Raw genomic sequence first — 19,069 nt, 5'->3', positions numbered from 1 at the left:
CTAGCGAATGAAGGTCTCTCCAGCGCCTGAAAGATTGACACCAGGTACAGTATGTTTTTCTTGGGAACTGAGGATGCAATCTGATTCTAGATTTCATCAGTTTTTTAAATAAAAATTTAGAGTGCTGCTCCTAACTGTGTTTAGTCGATAATAAATTGCAGAATAAAGGGTTCTAGGATTACTCTTTGGAATATTACTCTGTTCTGATCAAGATAACAGCACCTTTGTATTATACTGTAGGTGTGATGGGGATTAGGCGGTCTGTGCACTGTCTCTCTGTGTCTGAGGTGTTCAGGCAGCTATTTATAAGCTAGCAAGAGGTCACAACCAAAGACAGTTAATATTAAACCACAATCTTGGAGACCAAGAGTCAGGACATCTTTCCAAGATAAATGCCAGTAAAGGTCCACGTGCGATGGTCTTGTCAGGAGTGTCTTATCTCTGTGCAGCATCACTTGTACTGATTGAAGATGACCTCACTCTATGGTGCTGCCTTGATACAGCCCTTCTTGTTGGGTCATCCTGACCCAACGCAGCACTTCAGCAGTACAATGTGCATTCTCAGGCTCCTCATGTCACCTGCAAACTGTTCTTGCGAAACGAGCATGTGACACGTCTGTTGTAGATGCCTTTCTCACCACACATGAGCTCCGTTGAAAACCTGTGAGTTGAGCTGGAACCACGTGTAATGTCTAGGATGAGTCCTATAGTCCCCTTATTTGGTCTTTTATTTTCTATAATGTCCTTTGCAACAGTTTACCACAGAGCTCTTTATAGAAGTATAAAGTGGTTGGTAATACTGGACAGCAGCAGCAGACCAGGGGAACAGTGCACTGGCATGTTCTTGTCTTGGGCTTTAGAGTGAAATGGGACAGATTCTCACACGACAGCATCTGTAATCAGGTGTAAAACAAGCATTGCTGATGTAGAGCCTTAATAGTTCCAAGAGAGGTTACTAGTTTGTGATGTTTGGAGTAGACCTTCTGTCGATCAAACTTATTGATGGCAAATGTTAATCAGCATGATCATTTTACACTGCTGCCTCCCAGCACTGGGGCCCTGGCTCTTCAGCTGTGCAGTTTGCATCTGTAATAAATACCCAGGCATGGTCCTATCATTAAAAATAACAATTGCCAAAGGCCTTGGCCACAAAGGGCACTGATGCAGTTTTTCAGATTTTAGGGGTCTTTTGATATCACAATAACTGTAGCTTCCCTGAAAACAGGAGGCTGTGCCACTTGCTGTACATCTGAAACAGGGAGATTTTTAACAGTTCTGCACTTGTGAAATTGGATTGACTTGACGTACTGACTTGACGTACTGACTCACACCTGAAGAAGGCCTCATGGCCGAAACATTGTGTTCTCTTTCTTCTTTTTCAGCATGGAATAAACCTATTACTTGTACTGAAATAAAATTTGTCAATTTGAAAGTTTGGATGAATATGGCAGTATCACTGGCATTGTAGATTGTAGAGTGTTGCATTTCAGATATTGATAATCAACATGGCATCAAACTGCACCATTTCAAACAGAAACAATGTAATGTGTTGTTCACCAGTTTTATTCTTTCAACAGGTTTGTCTGTGATTACTTATTACAACTGCTTGTGGTTGTGTATGACTGTGATTGATTATTATATTTATATTTTTTCTAGTTACATATGAATGTATATATAGTCCTATATAACATAATAAAATAAAATGTTGACCTTTTAAATGGTTCACCCAAGTATTGAAGAACACCATACTATATAAAGCACAATTGCAGGTCTATTACAATAGGTAAATATACTTTAATAATCATTTATGTTTGGCTCATAGGTGAGTCCTTACATAACTGTATCTAGTTTTGTAGGATAAAAATTGAACTACATATATTACTCACAGCATACGCTCAAATTCTACCAGGATGTAGAACTCACAATACGTCTTTTATTACGAGTTTACTGCAACATTTTTCAATATTACTTGAATCAAATCACTTCATTGCTAGAACTGCGGAAAAGTGTAAAATTACAACATTAAAAGACTATCTCTTTCACAGTAATCTGAATTTATAACTCACCTATCACAAAGCAATTCTGGAATGTTATTAATTACTTTGTACGGACAGTATTTTATCCGCTAAGGTCTGACTACAGCTGTGCCTGTTGCTCCTTTTTCAGTGCCCTCTGACAGAAAATGCGTTACGCCTCCCGATTGGTGTCCCGTCTCCCCTCCCAGAAAAACACAACCCAATATAGCCGTCATCTGTCAAGCCAGCGTGTTTATAGTCCGAGCCTGCCCATAGCAAAACAAAGAAGTGGATGGATCTGCTGTCAGTACAGTAGGTTAAATCTAGTGTCTGGAAAACAAAGATCTCTTTCTAGCATTAAAAGAATCATAACAAGTAGACGATCCGTAAAAATGCAGTACGATTACAGCAAAAACAAAGAGGAAAAGCCCGATCCTGTAAAAGCGGATGTGAAAGGTTTGTACAGTATTACTGGTTGAACAGACGGAAAATCCTTTTTTTAAAAGATGATTACTTGCAGCTGTGAATTTAACTTTTTTATTAGTATTCTAGCTGTTCTCTTTTTGCGGGTTATCGGCCATTTGCGAGACATTGAACTAAATCGCTATAATTGTGGGTTTTTTAAATAAATACAGCATATGTCTACAGTAAGTTTAAAAGTAATTTGTTTTTACGTTCCGAAAACAGGTAAGAAAGAACTGCAAGGATAATTTAATTTTTTCGTTAATTTTCTCGATATAATTATATGTAATATTTGATTGATTTTGTTTTGATTGACATTATTTTAATATTAAGTGAAAACGTGATCTCAATTGCAGCGTTTTGATAACTAATGTGCATCGATTAATTATGGTTTTACAAACATCCTGTGACGTGCATGTACAGTATATGGACGTCTTTGTCAGTTGTTTTTTTTAATACTGATGGAAAAGGTGCAGCGAAAGCCATTTTTCAGTTGGCAGTCAAAGGGCAAACAAAATAACTTTCAGATGGATTAAATACAAAGGTTAGACTATTGCGCCATCAGCGGTTTTTAAAATTATTTCGTAAGCAACATAATTTTAAAGGTATTTTACGGCAATGTGCAAGCATTGCAAGCAACAGTTTAACAACTTCAGCATCTTCAACACTGAGTTGTGAATTGTCAGCTTTCATTACAATTTACTTAAATGACTCGTTTGATTCTGTGGTTAATTGTAAACTGACACAGTCATTATTTGCAAACGTACAAAATGTCCAGTCTAAGGAATTATCTTACATAAATGGCAATGCATTTGATGGAGAGTGGAGGTGTGAATGCATACTGCATCAATCAGCCCTTTTATTGACACAAAGATTCATCGACAGTTTCTGCAAGGTCAAGACGATCATGCCACTGTAGCAAAAAAAAATGTACTAGGAAAGGCCAGAGCAACAAGACGGCTGCTGTTTGATTTAGAAAACACAATGAAAAATCACCTAATGGCAGGGATTTGTTTAGTAAATTCAGGAATTACAGGTCAATATTGTGCAGTGCTTTGCACTCTAATCTTTTTCTTTTTTGCATGCTGGCAGGCTCTCTCCCTGCCTGGTTACAAGGCACCCTGTTACGCAATGGGCCAGGCATGTTCTCTGTGGGAGAGACCTCCTACAACCACTGGTTCGATGGACTGGCACTACTGCACAGCTTCACTTTCAAAGACGGTGAGGGAAGGGAGACTAGTCTAGCCAACAGTGGTCCTGGCCACTGTGTATTGGGGGGCATGCATTTGTTGGAGATACTGTATTGTGGCACATACTGTACTTCAATGGAAAAATGTACTGATGTGCTGAATTGAAACTCTCTTTATAATTGTTGAAATGGAGCTTTCGTGAACCATCTTTTATGGTTAAGATAAGCATGAAGGCTGTATCACTCCGTATAAATCACGGCCAAAGAAGACTGCTCAATAAAGATGATGAGTTTTATTGTGCATTTTTGAATAACCAAGAAGGATTCTGTGATTTATAGCAAAGTATTTTTTTTTCCCTGCAGGAGATGTGTTCTACAGGAGCAAATTTCTTCGTGGAGATACTTACAAATGTAACATGGAGGCAAACAGAATAGTAGTATCAGAAATGGGGACTATGGCTTATCCAGATCCCTGTAAAAACATCTTTTCTAAGTGAGTAATCTGCAACGATTTATCTTTTTATTTGATTGTTTGAAGGCATTGTTTCAAATCCATCTTTCACAAGATACTAAGATAAAATTAGAACCTGGAAAGATATTTTTTAATTCAATTATGTATTCAATTAATTCTAAAAGAATTAATCACAAATGCATCAATCATACCCATTCATAATCATCATATACTACAATTTCTTTTGTCGTTTCACAATTGCAGAGCATTCACCTATCTCTCGCACACCATTCCAGACTTCACAGATAACTGTGGGACAAACATTATTAAATATGGAGAGGATTATTACGCCACGTCTGAAACCAACTACATCCGGAAAATTGACCATGACACCCTTGAAACCTATGAAAAAGTAACCGTCTTCTTGCTCAACATGTCTCACTATGGTTATTTTCAACTGAAGTCGCTAGTACCAGCCTATTGTCCATATCCATCCGTATTGTTTGTACACAGAGGAAATACAGATCATGAAAAACTGACGTACAGATTTCTGTTTCAGAAACAAAATGCTTGGGCAGCACAGAGGCACAATGGTTAGCATTACGGCCATGCAGCGCTGGGGCCCTGGGTACAATTCCAGACCTTGTTGGCTATCTGTGTGGAGTGTGCATGTTCTCCCCATGTTCGCATGGGTTTCCTCTGGGTGCTCTGGTTTTCTCCCACAGTCCTTTACCATACTGGTACAGTTGGTTAATTGGCTTCTGGGAAAACTGGCCCTGGTGCGTGTCTGTGTGAGCCCTGTGTTGGACTGGAGTTCTGTCCTGGGTGTACCCTGCCCTGCACCTTCCCTATGACCCTGAATTGGAAGAACCAATTAGAAAATGGATGGATGGAGAAAAAAAGTTTATTTAGTTTATTTTCCGGAATACTGGAAATTATTTGTTTCCATCAAATTTATTTTCATGACATTACTTGAAAGATTTGTATTTTTTTAAAATGAAAAGGGAACCTCAAGCTTTTTTCTATTGCATTTTTAATTTTATAGGTGGACTACCTCAAATACGTTGCTGTAAATTTAGTAACATCTCACCCACATTATGGCAAAGATGGTAGCAGTTATAACATGGGGACCTCTATAGCAGATAAGGGAAAGACCAGGTATTCAATCTTCAAGATCCCACCTACTGCACAAGGTAGGAGAACCTAATAAAACGTAATGGGCAGAATTAATTTATTGTACATATTTTGTATGATACCTGTGAGTTTAGTCCTTACGTGTCTAAGAGCAAGAACAAAGTCTCGTTTCATTTGTTTTATTTTTTAAAGTTCTTCTTGAAAAATCTGCTTTCACAATCGGAAACTAAGTGGCTGTATTATATACTGTATGTATTGGACCTAAAATTATCAACTTCCGGACCCAACACACCTTAAAAAGGAACCTCAGCATGTGCATGCTCGTGTTTTGGTTTTAAATGGTTTAATATTGTACACTTGTAAACCTTCCTAAAGCCAGTGAGTGTTGGAACAGCATTAGAACTTATCGCCTCCTCTGATTATTCTGTTCAGACAAGAAAAGCCCTTCTCTGAAGGACCTGGAAATAATCTGTTCAGTGCCGTGCCGCAGCCTCCTCACTCCCAGCTACTACCACAGCTTTGGGATGACTGATAATTACATCATCTTCATTGAGCAGCCTTTCAAACTGGACATCCTGAAGATGGCAACAGCTTACTTTCGAGGAGTCAACTGGGCCAGCTGTCTAAACTTCCATTCTAATGATAACGTAAGCACCCACATTCTGAATTTCTAGATGTTTTTGATCTACCATATTTTATCTATAACAAAGCAACAAATAGAGACCATTTGAGAGCTATGTCTTTCTAAGGCAACACCCAATGTACCCAATATAAATCTTGCATTCCAGCTGTTACTCTACCACTCCTGTAAATGACATGCAGCAAAATAGATGTGTGCTTATTACTGTAATTTGGGGGTGGGAATCCTTTAACATCCTGTCATAAACTAGCTTGATTATTTAAGTGTTGACCTTTTAACACTTTTTTTTCCTTTTTTTGTCTAATCTAGACACTGATTCATTTGATTGACAGAAAGACCCATAAGCCTGTGCCGACTAAGTTCATCACTGATGCTTTGGTGGTCTATCACCATGTCAATGCCTATGAAGAGGATGGCCATGTAGTGTTTGATGTCATTGCCTACAAGGACAACAGTTTGTATGACATGTTCTATCTAGCTAACCTGCAGGAGGGTCTGGACCAACCCAAGAAAATGGGAAAACTGACCTCCAAGCCTGAATACAAGAGATTTGTTCTCCCACTGCACTCAGACAAGGTAAATCTGAGCACATTTCCCTGTAAGCACAATATTGTACAATATAAGCTATTTAAATTTCAGATTTCATAAATTATGCACATGGATTTTAATATAAGCTTCTTGGGTGAGACCATGTTTGACCCTATTAATATCAGTTTTTTTTTGATTTGTACAGGGGGTAGATGTTGGTAGTGACCTAGTCAAGCTGAAGTCTACAACAGCTGCTGCTTTAAAAGAGAAAGAAGGAAAATTGTACTGTAAGCCTGAAATACTCTTTGAAGGTAAGCCACCATTTTAGGTTTGTATACTGACCCACATTGTGTATAATTTATTAAGCTAATCTGTGGTGGTTGGAAAGGACGTCAGGAGTTAATTTGTTTTTAAAATCTTTCAGGGGTTGAACTTCCAAGGATTAACTATGATTTCAATGGCAAGAAGCACAGATATGTATATGTAACAGGAGTGGAGCTGTCACCAGTGCCTACAAAGGTGAGACTAGTGAATGTTCCAGCATACTAAACACATTATGAGTCCTACTTACAAATTCATACATTGTACCCCATATTCAGTACTAATAGCTGATAACTGATGAGGACTGTCACTGCTTCACAGAGTATATGCACAATATCATCAGTTCTAATCCCTGCATAAATTAATTTATAAACACAATCTGAGGTTACAGCACAAAGCAGTAACATCTGCTGTTCAAGGTAACGGATTTTAAAAGTGTTTATTTTGTTCTCCTGTGGTCATTATGGAGATCATGAAGCTGGATGTTGAAACGAAGCAGATGGTGGAATGGAGTGAAGAAAATTGCTGGCCATCAGAGCCGGTCTTTATTCCAGCACCCAACCCGCTGGAAGAGGATGATGGTGAGCTCCTTCATATGCGCCAAAAAAGCTAGCAGGCATATTCCAGTAACTCTGAGAAACAGTTAAGGTTAAATTAAAAAGATGAAACCGTATCAAGCTGTAAAGGTTAACTTGCATATACAACAGGTTTGGGGTTTTTACATTGCTGTCTTTTATCTGCAGGTGTTGTCTTGTCTGTGGTGGTTTGCCCAGAACCAGGGAAATCTTCCTTCCTGCTTGTCCAAGATGCCAGATCCTTTGGGGAGATCGCTCGGGCCTCTGTGGACACAGATATTCACATCGACATGCATGGCGTGTTTGTTCCTCAACGCACATAGACTTTCCTTCACGCCTCACAGACAACCCCTGTTTTAGAGGATGAAAAAAGCACTCAAACAACCTTTTACATAATGAAATGCCCTGAAGTACTGTGACAGGGCGGTGAGATAAAAAGATAAAAGCGTGAAACTAACATGAATGGTTGTCATCTGTTGGAAGAGAGCCCTTACAGATTCAAACAAAACATCTGTATAAAAGCAGATTGCTTAAGTAGCATCCACCAGCTGTGCAGATTAACCAATATACGGTACTGTACAGTCCTGTACAGGTTTCTTTGGAACATGTTTACATTTTATATCTGTAGCATGGGTTGTCCCACAGCTTAATGAAGGGAAAAATCAGTGAAATCAGTGAGTGCTCCATTTGTTAGGAGAAGTATTGTGTCATGGATATTTCTGATAAACCAGTATGTAATCATTTATATCAAGAATATTTTTGCAACAGTTCTTGTTTTCTTCATTCTTTGAATGCTCCTTTTGTAAGATATTGATAGTGTAACTGTGTAGTCAATCAATTCAAGTGCATTTAATTGATTCTGCTCTAGGATAAATACTTGCGTTGACTATTCTTGTTGAAGAGCATACATGCAGGGAGCTGTTTGAAGTAGCACATTAAATTTCAAATTAGTTCTAAATGTGATCTGTATTATTAATTTCACCGTAACATTCAAAAGTGTCTATATATAACATTATCATAACATTTGTTAAAACCCTTTGGTAATATCAGCCTATGTTCGCTCAGTTTCTGTAGTGGTTAGATAAACTCAGTCTCCCCTGGCATACAGCCACACTTTGCTGTAGAAAGGTCTTGTATAAAAATCAATAGAACCTTAAAAAAAATAAAAAGCACACAAATATAACTTTATTATGATATGTAGGTTGATAAAGCGTGCTCCCAGAAATGATTAATCTATTCATCCATTTTCGAACCACTTTATCCAATACATGATTAGGGAGGCCTGAACCTACAGTATTCCAGCAAGCAACAGATGCAAGGCAGGATGAACCATTCCATCATAGAGCACAGACACAGCTAGACACACTCGCCCCCAGTTTCCAAGAAGCCAGTTAACTTACCAGAATGTTTTTAGATTGTGGAAGGAAGCACCCAGGGGAAACCCACACAAATACAGGGAGAACATACATACTCCACACAGATAACACCATGAATTGAACCCAGGGCCCCAGTACTGTAATGCTAACTGCTCCGCCACTGTGCTGCATGAATTTATTAATTTTTGTAATACCAATATTTATCCCATACATTACAATACTTACGGTAAATGCAATAGGTAAAATACATTATTAGCAAAGGATGTTAGTCACCTTTCCAGTTATATAGAAACATTTGCAACCTTGGTGAGCCCACATCACTATTAGAAGTTTAGTGTCAATTCTAACTAGATGTTGAATATTTCCATTTTACATTTTAAAAATTGACAGTTCCTTTCCATCTTAACTTAACATTTTCGGTGGTTTCTTACATTTTAATAATTCATTGCAGAAAAAGGATTAATAATTGAAGCCCCATTTTTATCAAGAGGAGAATACAGTATGTCAACTGTTCTTATGAAAGGAAAGGTTAATAGACTCAGGCTCTTGCAAATGTGTGACCGGGCTATAGCACATTGCAGTGCTGGGAATTTATTAATAAAGACCAGAACTGTCTAATGTTTTGCTTATATGCAGATGCAGGGTGGCCATACTCTGTATCTGGAGTCTTCAACCCTGGTCCCAAAGAGCCCCAATCCAAGTTACACCTGTAAGCTATTGAGGAATCTAACAAGCTCAATTAACTCTGGTCCATGAGGGATGAAGAGTAATTGTACAGTATATTTGCCCTAAATGATAGCTAAACTACATAATATATTTTATCACCTTAGCTGGGCAGAATGGATTTTTTTTCCAGTGCTTTAAAAATGAATTATTTAGGACCTTCAAAACCTGCTGGATTTGGGGCTTTCTAAGACTTGGGTGGAGATCCCTGCTCTGTGTGCACAATAAGTTACAGTAGTTTACATACAGTATAGGGAAAGAAACTTTATAAATGGGTGAAAGAATGTCTAACTATACATTCCATACTATTTGAAATAATTACGGCTGCTGACTACACCTTCGATAAACGTCCAGGGAAAACGCAAATATGTCAGTGGGATGTAAACTGTCCATTATTTACCACTTCGTTACCACAGACAAGAACAGTCAATTCACCATACCGGTAGTAAGCGAACTAAATAAGGCTTGGTCGCAGGGGATAAACCAGATTATTAGGTAAAATGGATTGTGACGCAGAGGTTTAACACTACAGAAGAGCACGGTTCGCATTCAATGAGGGCGAGCAGTCTAAGGTGACTCTTTTACATACGGTAGACGGTATGACACTTCAAACTACAGGCAGTGAAGCGATAAAGGGCGTGCTGGTGGAGAATGGCTTCCTTTCTGCAGGTAAGGCATAAGGCATGTTTTGCCGTGATTACAATGTTACACTCACACCAGGTGGAATTAGGTAACTGTCGAATTGAGCTTAATGGGAAGACAACATTTTGAAGGCACACTTTTTTTAATTGACTGTATGTCAACGGCAATAACGAGGTATATTATTAGACAACGACGGGTTTTTATTGGATGCGCAATGCAGCGACAATAACTGCATTTAAATCGTTTTTTTTTAAACAGGTGTGTCTGAAATACAAGAGCTGAGTTTTGCAATGTGCTCATTGATGTGAAGTAGCTACCTGTAAGAACCAGATGGATTTTTTTTTCAGTTACATTTTTCACCTTTAAAGGGAAGACGTTCTTACGATTAAAATTATACAGTACGGGCTAAAGAGCAAAGTATGTTTTATGTGAAGAAAAAGATGTTGTGAATGTACATACAGAATATAATATAACGGTAAATAAATCTTGGAGCAACAGGCTGAGGAACCATGCTTCTTCATTGCTGCTATGGCAACGCGAGTGATTACTGGACGTCTAAGTGTATAGCTTTCCAATTAAAAGAAATTGCCGTGTTTAAATTCCGTATGTGCAACTAACGCTTATACTTTTTTCTTCACTGTCACCTATGAAGTCGCAGATTAAAAATAAACTAACATAAAATACATGCCGGAAATGATCAACATCTTAAAATAGCTTCATATATTGTGTAACTTGATAATTAGGTTATAATAGTAAAAAGTGTTTGTAACCCATTTTCGTTTCCTAACGATTGAAAATTGGTTTAGCTGTATATTCAACAAACCATGAGAGAGTTCTTAAAATATACTATGTGGTAATTCCGTATTGGATTTACAACTTGTAAGTTTTCAACTTGTGGGCCAGTTGGCATTTTTGATTTCTTTATTTATATGCTATGGTTAAAGACCACTTTAATAATGATCTATCTGTCTACAGATTGCTGATGATGAAAAGGGCCATGATTTGGATCTCTTTTGCATCCCTAAACACTATGAAGAGGATTTAGATAAAGTTATTATTCCTCATGGCCTTATAATGGATAGGTAAGATGACCATACTCAGAAGATTATTGTTTTTTCTCTAGTCTTATAAGTATGATACACATTAATAAATTCTGTCCTGTCATCTGCATAGGATGCAGTTTGTATTTCATGAGTTAGATGATTTCCTCATAGTGTAATTTGGATGTCATTTTCTTTTTTTCTCTCTTGGAATATAACCATCTCATTCTTTTCAATGTGTTGAAACTGTTTTCAGTGTGAGCCGCATTTCCATTGATTCATTTTGATTAATTCGTTTATACATTATACATTGTTTTTAAAAAACTTATTGGTAGTAAATCTCAGATTGAAGTCCTCTTTCTTTCCCTTTGAAAGTTTATTCCAGATCACAGATTAAAAATCAAACAGCTTTAAAATTACACATACATGGACTGAGCTTTGCATATAAAGAAATAAAAAGTAGATATAATGTAGCAATGCATTTAGCGCTTTTTCATTAGCTAGCAAACCTCTCTTTTTATTTGACATTTATTTGGCTTCTAAGCTGGAAATTAGACCTTTTAAATTGGTAATATACAGTAAATGTTAGTAAATAAGTGCGTTAGGAGTTCTGCAGACATATACTGTAGTACATTTATACTTGCTGCATCCCAACATATATACCTACTGTCTTTTCCTTAAAAACATGGGGTAATGGAAATGTTTTATTTAATGTAGTTGTTTATATTGTTATCAGCTCCTCTTCAAACAACGGATGTGAAACTTGTGTTTCCATCTGCAGGACAGAGCGCTTGGCACGAGATATTATACAGGACATGGGAGGATATCATATTGTGGCTCTATGCGTACTGAAAGGTGGTTATACATTCTTTGCAGATCTGCTAAACTATATCAAGGCACTTAATCGAAACAGCGATAACTCTCTTCCGTTGACTGTGGATTTCATTAGACTTAAAAACTACTGTGTGAGTTACTCATCAATGTTCTTTTTTTTTTCATTTTCCATCACGGATATTGTTTCAACATCATTTTTTTTCTGTGTTACAGTTTATTTTCTTATTATGTTAATATTTAAATTGTTTTTTTAAATATAAAAACATGCTTTCATTTATGTAGTGCTTTTCATCACTGAGGATTCCAAAGTACTAAACGTATTAAGAAAAGGACCCAATGGATCCACTTGGGTAATAATGTTAGGTTAGGTTAGGTTAGGTTAGGTTAAACCACTGAGCAAAAAAAGGAACCTTATTTGCATCCCTAATAAACAAATTATTAGATCGGGTTGTTGGAACATGAAACTTTATTGAAAACTTGCAAGGATTTCAGACAGGTGTGGAGTAAAAAATGTGATTTATCATAGGAATAACTCCTTTTAGATATCCTTTTAACTATTCATAATAAGCCTTAATGTATTGTAGACCTACACACTTAACAAAATTTACATTACAGAGCCCATATTTGTTTCTAGAAAGATGAGTCTACAAGCAATGTTAAAATTATTGGAGGAGATGAACTGTCTGCACTGAGAGGAAAAGTGAGTCTATATGTATTGAATGAGCAAGATCAGGATGCTTTTTTCAGCTTGTGTTTGACCTACAGATGCTTTATGGTTCATGTGGTTGCTTGACTAAACATGAATGAATGTGTTAAAGTATTCTGACTGAAGATTACCTTGTGTATTTGTTAAATTCAAATTTAAAACTGAAAGTATTATATTACCTTCCAATAAAGAAATGGATACATCTCACATTGTATAGAATATATTGAGGAAAATGTGATTTCACAAAGTTCAAGTTTTAAATTCTTAGTGTTTTATGTAAATTCTTTCATGTCCAAACCTAACATATTGCTTTCTCATACTTTACTTTATAGAATGTTTTAATAGTTGAGGTAAGTGCAGTTTTAATTTTTGTTACAACAATAAAGAAACTATGCAATGCACTTCAGGCCCTATCTTAAAATAAGGTAGACAAAGCATTAATTTCTTGGTCACTGTGATTATTCCAGTAATACATGTCTTGATAAGGATTTTAATTAAGCTACAGTTGAAGGATAATGGTCTTAGCATGAGTAGCTGAGAAAAGAGCTGATATTTCCAAAGAGGATTCTATATGGACAGTAACAACTTTTCCTCTTTGTTCATTATAGACTTATTAAGACAGAAAGCACTAGCATCACCAATTAATACTTTCCTGAATATAAATATATACATTTCCCTTGTGCAGGAATGATTTTAAACTTCATTCTACACAAATATGTCAAATTAATATTTGTGTTATCGAGATAAAATTGGCCCTGGTGTGAGTCTGTGTTTGAGTCTGTGTCTGAAGGATGGCGTCCCATCCAAACTGTATCCTGCCTTATTATTGTGCCTTATTATTTATTATTGATAATAAAATAATACAATTAAACAACACTTAAAATTACACAATATAGAACACTGTGTGTCTCAGAGCCCTATGCTCTGCTGACCCAGGATCCCCGAATACTATTCCTTTAACCTGAATTCCTGTGCAACACCTTGACATGCCAACAAGAGAATACCCTGCATCCTTAAAAAAGAATAAGACTCAGAATTAAATCTACAGTAAATCTCAAATTCACATTCCGTAGTTTTCTCATATTATCACCCAAAAGGCAGTGAGAACTGTGAAGATTAGTCTGCCAGTCACTGAGATATTTGCTTTCTCTACTGCAGGACATTGTGGAGACAGGCAGAACTATCCAAGCACTACTGTCTCTTCTAAATGGACACAAACCAAACATGGTAAAAGTAGTAAGGTACAGTAACTACAAGAAAATGTTTGTGCCTTTTCTGCACAAAGGTGACATACAGTACTGTAGGCTTGCTTTGCAAAATGCAATCATTTGATCCCTTTCTGTATTCAATTTGCAATTTTGTTGATGAGGAAACCTTACAGGGTTAAATATTTAATATATATTTAAATGGATCTTCAAGACATTCATATTTTTCTTTCTCATGTCTTTTCTGATGTACTGTGCAGTGTAGCTACTTTGGTATCGCTGTCTGAATTTCAACAATAAAGAAATGAATGCACTGAAGTTATTTAGAAGTACTGTATGGTATTGGGCTACAGGTCAAAGGTACTGTATCGTGACTTTTATTGTTAGTACAGAAGAAAACGCAGGAAAACACAAGCTTTCAAATTCCCAATTCAGTAGTGCATTTGTGTTTTGATATTTATATTTCTTTTAGTAAAGATTTTATTGACAATTTTTTTACAATTGATGTCTAGGAGAAGATTCTTGCTAGACAGACTAACAGTATGAAACAGATCAGTGTTTTTGTTTGAATACTCGTCTAAATCTTGTGTATATTGTTTCCCCACAGTATTTCAAATGTTTGTGTACTAATTGATGTACCAAGATGTATAAATGTGTACTGATGACTGTAACTTATTGCATAATAATAAAAATATATTGCATAATAATAAGTTGACCTGCTTGTTGACAATTCCTTATTTTGTCATTTCAGCCTTCTGGTGAAACGAACACCACGAAGTTTAGGATACAGGCCAGACTGTGAGTGTTCTGTTAATGTAATACTGACAGAACATGAAATGTTAGGATGACACATTGTTATTAGAAACACAATATGTCAACATAAAATTCCTTTTTATTTTCACTGATATTTCTTAAGTAAAATGCTGCTTTACATATATGATTTGAAGTTTAAAAAATATTGAAATATGGCTTATTTCATTGAGCTATATGAAATAAGTACATTAGAAAGACTACAAAAGATAAGATATTTATTTCATACTTAACCGTTGGTTGCATAGTTATATTGAAAAAAGCTTTATCTTACTTCACTTGGTCTGCATTGTAATATTTTTTCTATCTCAGTGTTGACCTTTATCATTTTTACCTGTGCTTGCAGTTCAACGTGCAACTTTTTCGACTGGTTGATGTTCTCTTTGGAGCATTGATGTGATGATCAAAGAAAAAAATACAGTTTAACGTATTATGGCACATGTCTTATCTCTGTCATATTGACACCAATTTTACTTTCATTTTTTCTTCGATTTACAGATATAGGCTTTGAAATTCCTGACAAATTCTTTGTAGGATATGCTCTTGACTACAATGAATATTTTAGAGATCTTAGTGTAAGTATTATTTCAGTAGACATACATAGAAAAACTCCTATGTGTTTTTTGTGACTGTCTGTAACTGGATTAGCGGTGTGGACCATACTCCTCAGCTGTTGTGAACCAATTTTTAACTCTATATAGTGTCCTGGAATATATCTGGCCATGAATGACATGGTTAATAGATATTTTTATGTTTAATTATTAGGTGTAGGCACCTGATATCAAATGCCACATTTTCTCCTAGTTTTAATTTAATTCCACATTGGATGACTTAATCAAACCAGTGGATCGGAAGTCCACTGTATTTTCCAGGTTCTGATCAGATTTCTCTAAATCTTCCTGGAACTTGGCATGTGAGTACCAGGGTTGCCAACTCCTGTATTAGACAATGGTTATATGACTTTTTCAATAAAAAACTATGATTATGAATGGGATTTAGCAAGTGGCAGAAAATAATTGATTAAGCACAGCTGGGGAAAGGCTGGCATTAGTTGGCCACCAGGGCTCTGTCTTGGCTCTATGTGAATCAGTGATATCAGTGAGGGGTGTGCCTCCACTCAAGTCAGTGCTGAACATGCTCTACATCGTTATGTTGTTGTACATCATCGTAACGTATGGATAAAGGGATCTCACTGTGAGAGGAGTACTGACACAAATGACAATTAAGTTTTTTAAAGGAAAAAAACTGAAGGTCAGTTGAATACACCTTTTTGTTTAGTGTAAGAAATGGTGGATCATAAAAAATGTTTTTAAAGCAATTTTTTTTATATTCTAAATATTATTTAGAATTGATTAATAGAAAAATTGAACTGGATCCATGAAAATATAAAATCATAGTTGTAGGCCAAATCTAATTTATTTCCTTAAAACTGTTTATTTCTTGAATGCATTTTTCAATTATTTTGCTGATAAAGAAGTTGACAGTGAGCAAGCAGATTTATGCGGTTTCAATTTTTATAATTTAAGATCACTGGCTGCACATGTTCATGACAAATGTTTAATGATACTTTCCATTTTTACAGCACATTTGTTTACTAAGTGAGCGAGGGAAACAGAAGTACAGAGTTTGAAACAAAAATGGAAAAAGCTGCATTCTGAAGGCTCATGAAAACTTCACCATTTTAAGCTGAAAACCACTGTGAATATGCATGTCTGTACTATTGTGTTGTGAAACTTGTAGTTTGTAATGTTTCATTTTTCTACCTGAATTGTATTTTTTTTATGTACAAAAGTTTGAATAACTTACCTTGGTTTTGGTTGTAAAACTGTTACAACCTTGTTCATTTTTATATAACAGTTCTGTTTCAAATATTGAAAAAAGTAGACCTTAAATACATATTTTTATGAATGTATAGAATTTTGAAATATGTTTAGAACTTAAAATATGAAACAAAACAAATGTGAGGTTACACTATATTTCATATGTATGTTTTTGTCTTGAGAATCAATATTCAGTTTACACAGGACTAAAGAGAATTTCAGTATTTACCGTTGTGTTACTTGAATTATTTAAAAAAGTAATGTGTTCAATTCGATGAGAATAAGAATACTTTAAGATCAGACTCAATACAACCACTTTGATAAATATTAACAAACTGAATTCTATACTGGGCAGCTTGTTAGGAATGAAGTCAACGCAGAAATTATAATGTATCTTAGAAATGTTTGTCCCTGATGTTGGCGCTTTTTTAAACCACTGAGGTATTAGAGGGGTATTATTTGGAGGTCAAGAAAAAATATGATGATGCTCACTATGGCTGTATAAAAAGATGCAGTTCTCCATCTGAGACAGCAGAGAGCAACAGAAGAATTTTACAAATCGCGGAGTGGGGAAAGATGGGTAATGACGTCATAATAATGGGACTGCACGGCGGAGAAGTGACTTTGAGACACTTGACTGAACGAAATAGATGGATTAGTATTTGCTTTATAACTTCATCTGTATTTTGTGACAATTTAAACATACAAACGTATCCTCTGGGACTTCACAATGATTTCAATTATGTCATTTGCCAGACTACTTCGGAAGAGCGAAGTAAGTTACAAGTTAAGTAATATCCTTACGTCAAATAGTGATACTTTGCATTTAAACTAAATTTAAATTTTGAATGCATTGTGAAACAGAACGGATTATTAATAATACGAATTTAAGTGGCTATCCGTGTTCTATGACTTAAATGCGTTCATTATATTAAAATATAAAAAGTAGTGTGAAATGCTGTTTTTGCTTAACGTGTTATCGGTATAGCAACAGGACTTAACGGCAGTATTTCACCTGTTGTTACAGACTCTGTTAATAACTGGGCACATACAACGAACTATGGCATCCCAGACAGATGGAGAACAACGAATCATACAGATACTGAAAGAACAATTCCCTGAAGCCAAGTCTCTTAAAGTAGTCGATATTTCAGGTAAGTATCCCTGTACAATACAAAATAACACAGAACTGTAGTGGCTTTTCATGTTTTTGCTTCATGATTTGTTTCATTTCACGTTAAGGTGTTAAATGCTGTTTCATTTCTTGTGGTGTCTTGATGAGCTGTACCCCAGATAGTGACTTAGTTTAATTTTATTTCCTCAGCGGTGTTGAAAATGATTTTCGAAGTTAGTAAAAAGAAACAGCTCCGTTTTAGAGTAGACCTGTTAATGACATTATGCAACTAAGAGGCTGGCTATGGTTTTATGTAAAGGATTTATGTGCAATGTTTCTTAGGTGGCTGTGGGGCCATGTATGAAGTACACGTGGAATCACATGAATTTAAAGGGAAAAGAACAGTGCAGCAACATCAGCTAATCAACGAGGTATTGTGTTTCATTTCTTTTTAATTATTAAATGTTCATAATTACAGTTTAAGTAATTAAGACAGGCATTGAGTATGTTCAGCAAAATATATTAAGAACTAACCTGTTTTTGTCATGATTAAAAAAAAAACATTTTACAGAACTGTTTTACCAGGAGAGATGCTTGGACTCACACCTGCCTTTCTATCTGTAGGCACTGAAAGATGAAATTAAAGCAATGCACGGACTCAGAATATTTACTGCTGTCCCTAGTCAATAAGACAAAGAAATGCAGGTGGCTGGGACATAATTTCCTTCTAGACCGTGGAGTGGACATTGGATGGCTGAACACAAAGAAGAGGAAAAGGAAAACATAGCCATCATTAACACATTTCATCTGAGGAAATTTTTGTTTAAAGAACAACTTCTGAAAGGTTATGGCTGTTACTGTTTTTCTGTGATTCTGCTAGTTCGAAAGAACCGTCATCTTGAAAGAGTGGTTTATGGCAGGGACTGAAATCATATATATATATATAAAGGGTTGTGCTTTAAAATATAATAAATACACCTTTTAGATTCTCAAACCTCAACTTTTGCAGATTATGATTATTTAATGGTTGTCTTTTTATGCTGCATCTTTATGGTGTGTGACAGTTGTGCTTTAAGTTCAAAGGCTACATTCAATTGTCAGTGCAACAGGGATTTCATTGACTTTTGTCTTAATATTTGACCACGAATTTAAAGATAATTTAATTTCCTAATTTTATAATAAATTCAATAAAACTGTCCTTTTGTGTTTTAATCGGTAATTGAGCAGACTTTTGTAGGTCTTTGTAAAATGATTTGGATATTGTTTTGCTGTAGGAACTTATAAGTTTAAGAAATTTAATCATAATTGTATGTTGACCTAAAGTAAGGCATCAGTGTGCAAAATGTACACAGTTGTAATCTTTTTAGTTATACAGTAAAGGTTTCAAACTTGAAAAATGAAAAGGCAATCTCTTTATTATTTACCAACATTGTAGCAATTAAGAATTTGTAGTCAATATTTTTTTAATTTGACAAAAAACAACT

At 35.7% G+C, this 19,069-nt stretch overlaps 3 protein-coding genes across 3 annotated transcripts; all 3 read left to right on the top strand.

Moving 5' to 3' along the window:
- The first annotated feature begins 2,227 nt into the window (after positions 1-2,227).
- On the top strand, positions 2,228-8,066 carry bco1 (beta-carotene oxygenase 1). Its single transcript, XM_088939265.1, has 11 exons — positions 2,228-2,471; positions 3,570-3,698; positions 4,030-4,159; positions 4,382-4,529; positions 5,163-5,310; positions 5,684-5,898; positions 6,201-6,467; positions 6,625-6,730; positions 6,844-6,938; positions 7,210-7,321; positions 7,484-8,066. The coding sequence occupies exons 1-11, from the start codon at positions 2,408-2,410 to the stop codon at positions 7,636-7,638; spliced, it is 1,569 nt and encodes a 522-aa protein (XP_088795391.1). The 5' UTR covers positions 2,228-2,407; the 3' UTR covers positions 7,639-8,066.
- Positions 8,067-10,013: 1,947 nt separating this feature from the next.
- On the top strand, positions 10,014-15,330 carry LOC148817113 (hypoxanthine-guanine phosphoribosyltransferase-like). Its single transcript, XM_088939157.1, has 9 exons — positions 10,014-10,083; positions 11,027-11,138; positions 11,878-12,061; positions 12,565-12,630; positions 12,969-12,986; positions 13,795-13,877; positions 14,593-14,639; positions 15,150-15,226; positions 15,322-15,330. The coding sequence occupies exons 1-9, from the start codon at positions 10,014-10,016 to the stop codon at positions 15,328-15,330; spliced, it is 666 nt and encodes a 221-aa protein (XP_088795283.1).
- A 1,743-nt stretch (positions 15,331-17,073) lies between these two features.
- bola3 (bolA family member 3) lies at positions 17,074-18,988 on the top strand. The gene is made up of 4 exons (XM_088939214.1): positions 17,074-17,246; positions 17,499-17,625; positions 17,928-18,016; positions 18,210-18,988. The coding sequence occupies exons 1-4, from the start codon at positions 17,202-17,204 to the stop codon at positions 18,273-18,275; spliced, it is 327 nt and encodes a 108-aa protein (XP_088795340.1). The 5' UTR covers positions 17,074-17,201; the 3' UTR covers positions 18,276-18,988.
- Positions 18,989-19,069: the final 81 nt, after the last annotated feature.

This window comes from Atractosteus spatula, chromosome 21, assembly GCF_055471065.1.
Source record: "Atractosteus spatula isolate fAtrSpa1 chromosome 21, fAtrSpa1.hap1, whole genome shotgun sequence".
Classification (NCBI taxonomy): domain Eukaryota; kingdom Metazoa; phylum Chordata; class Actinopteri; order Semionotiformes; family Lepisosteidae; genus Atractosteus; species Atractosteus spatula.
The sequence above is the reverse complement of the archived record's forward strand: the minus strand, read 5'-3'. Positions and strand labels throughout refer to the sequence as shown.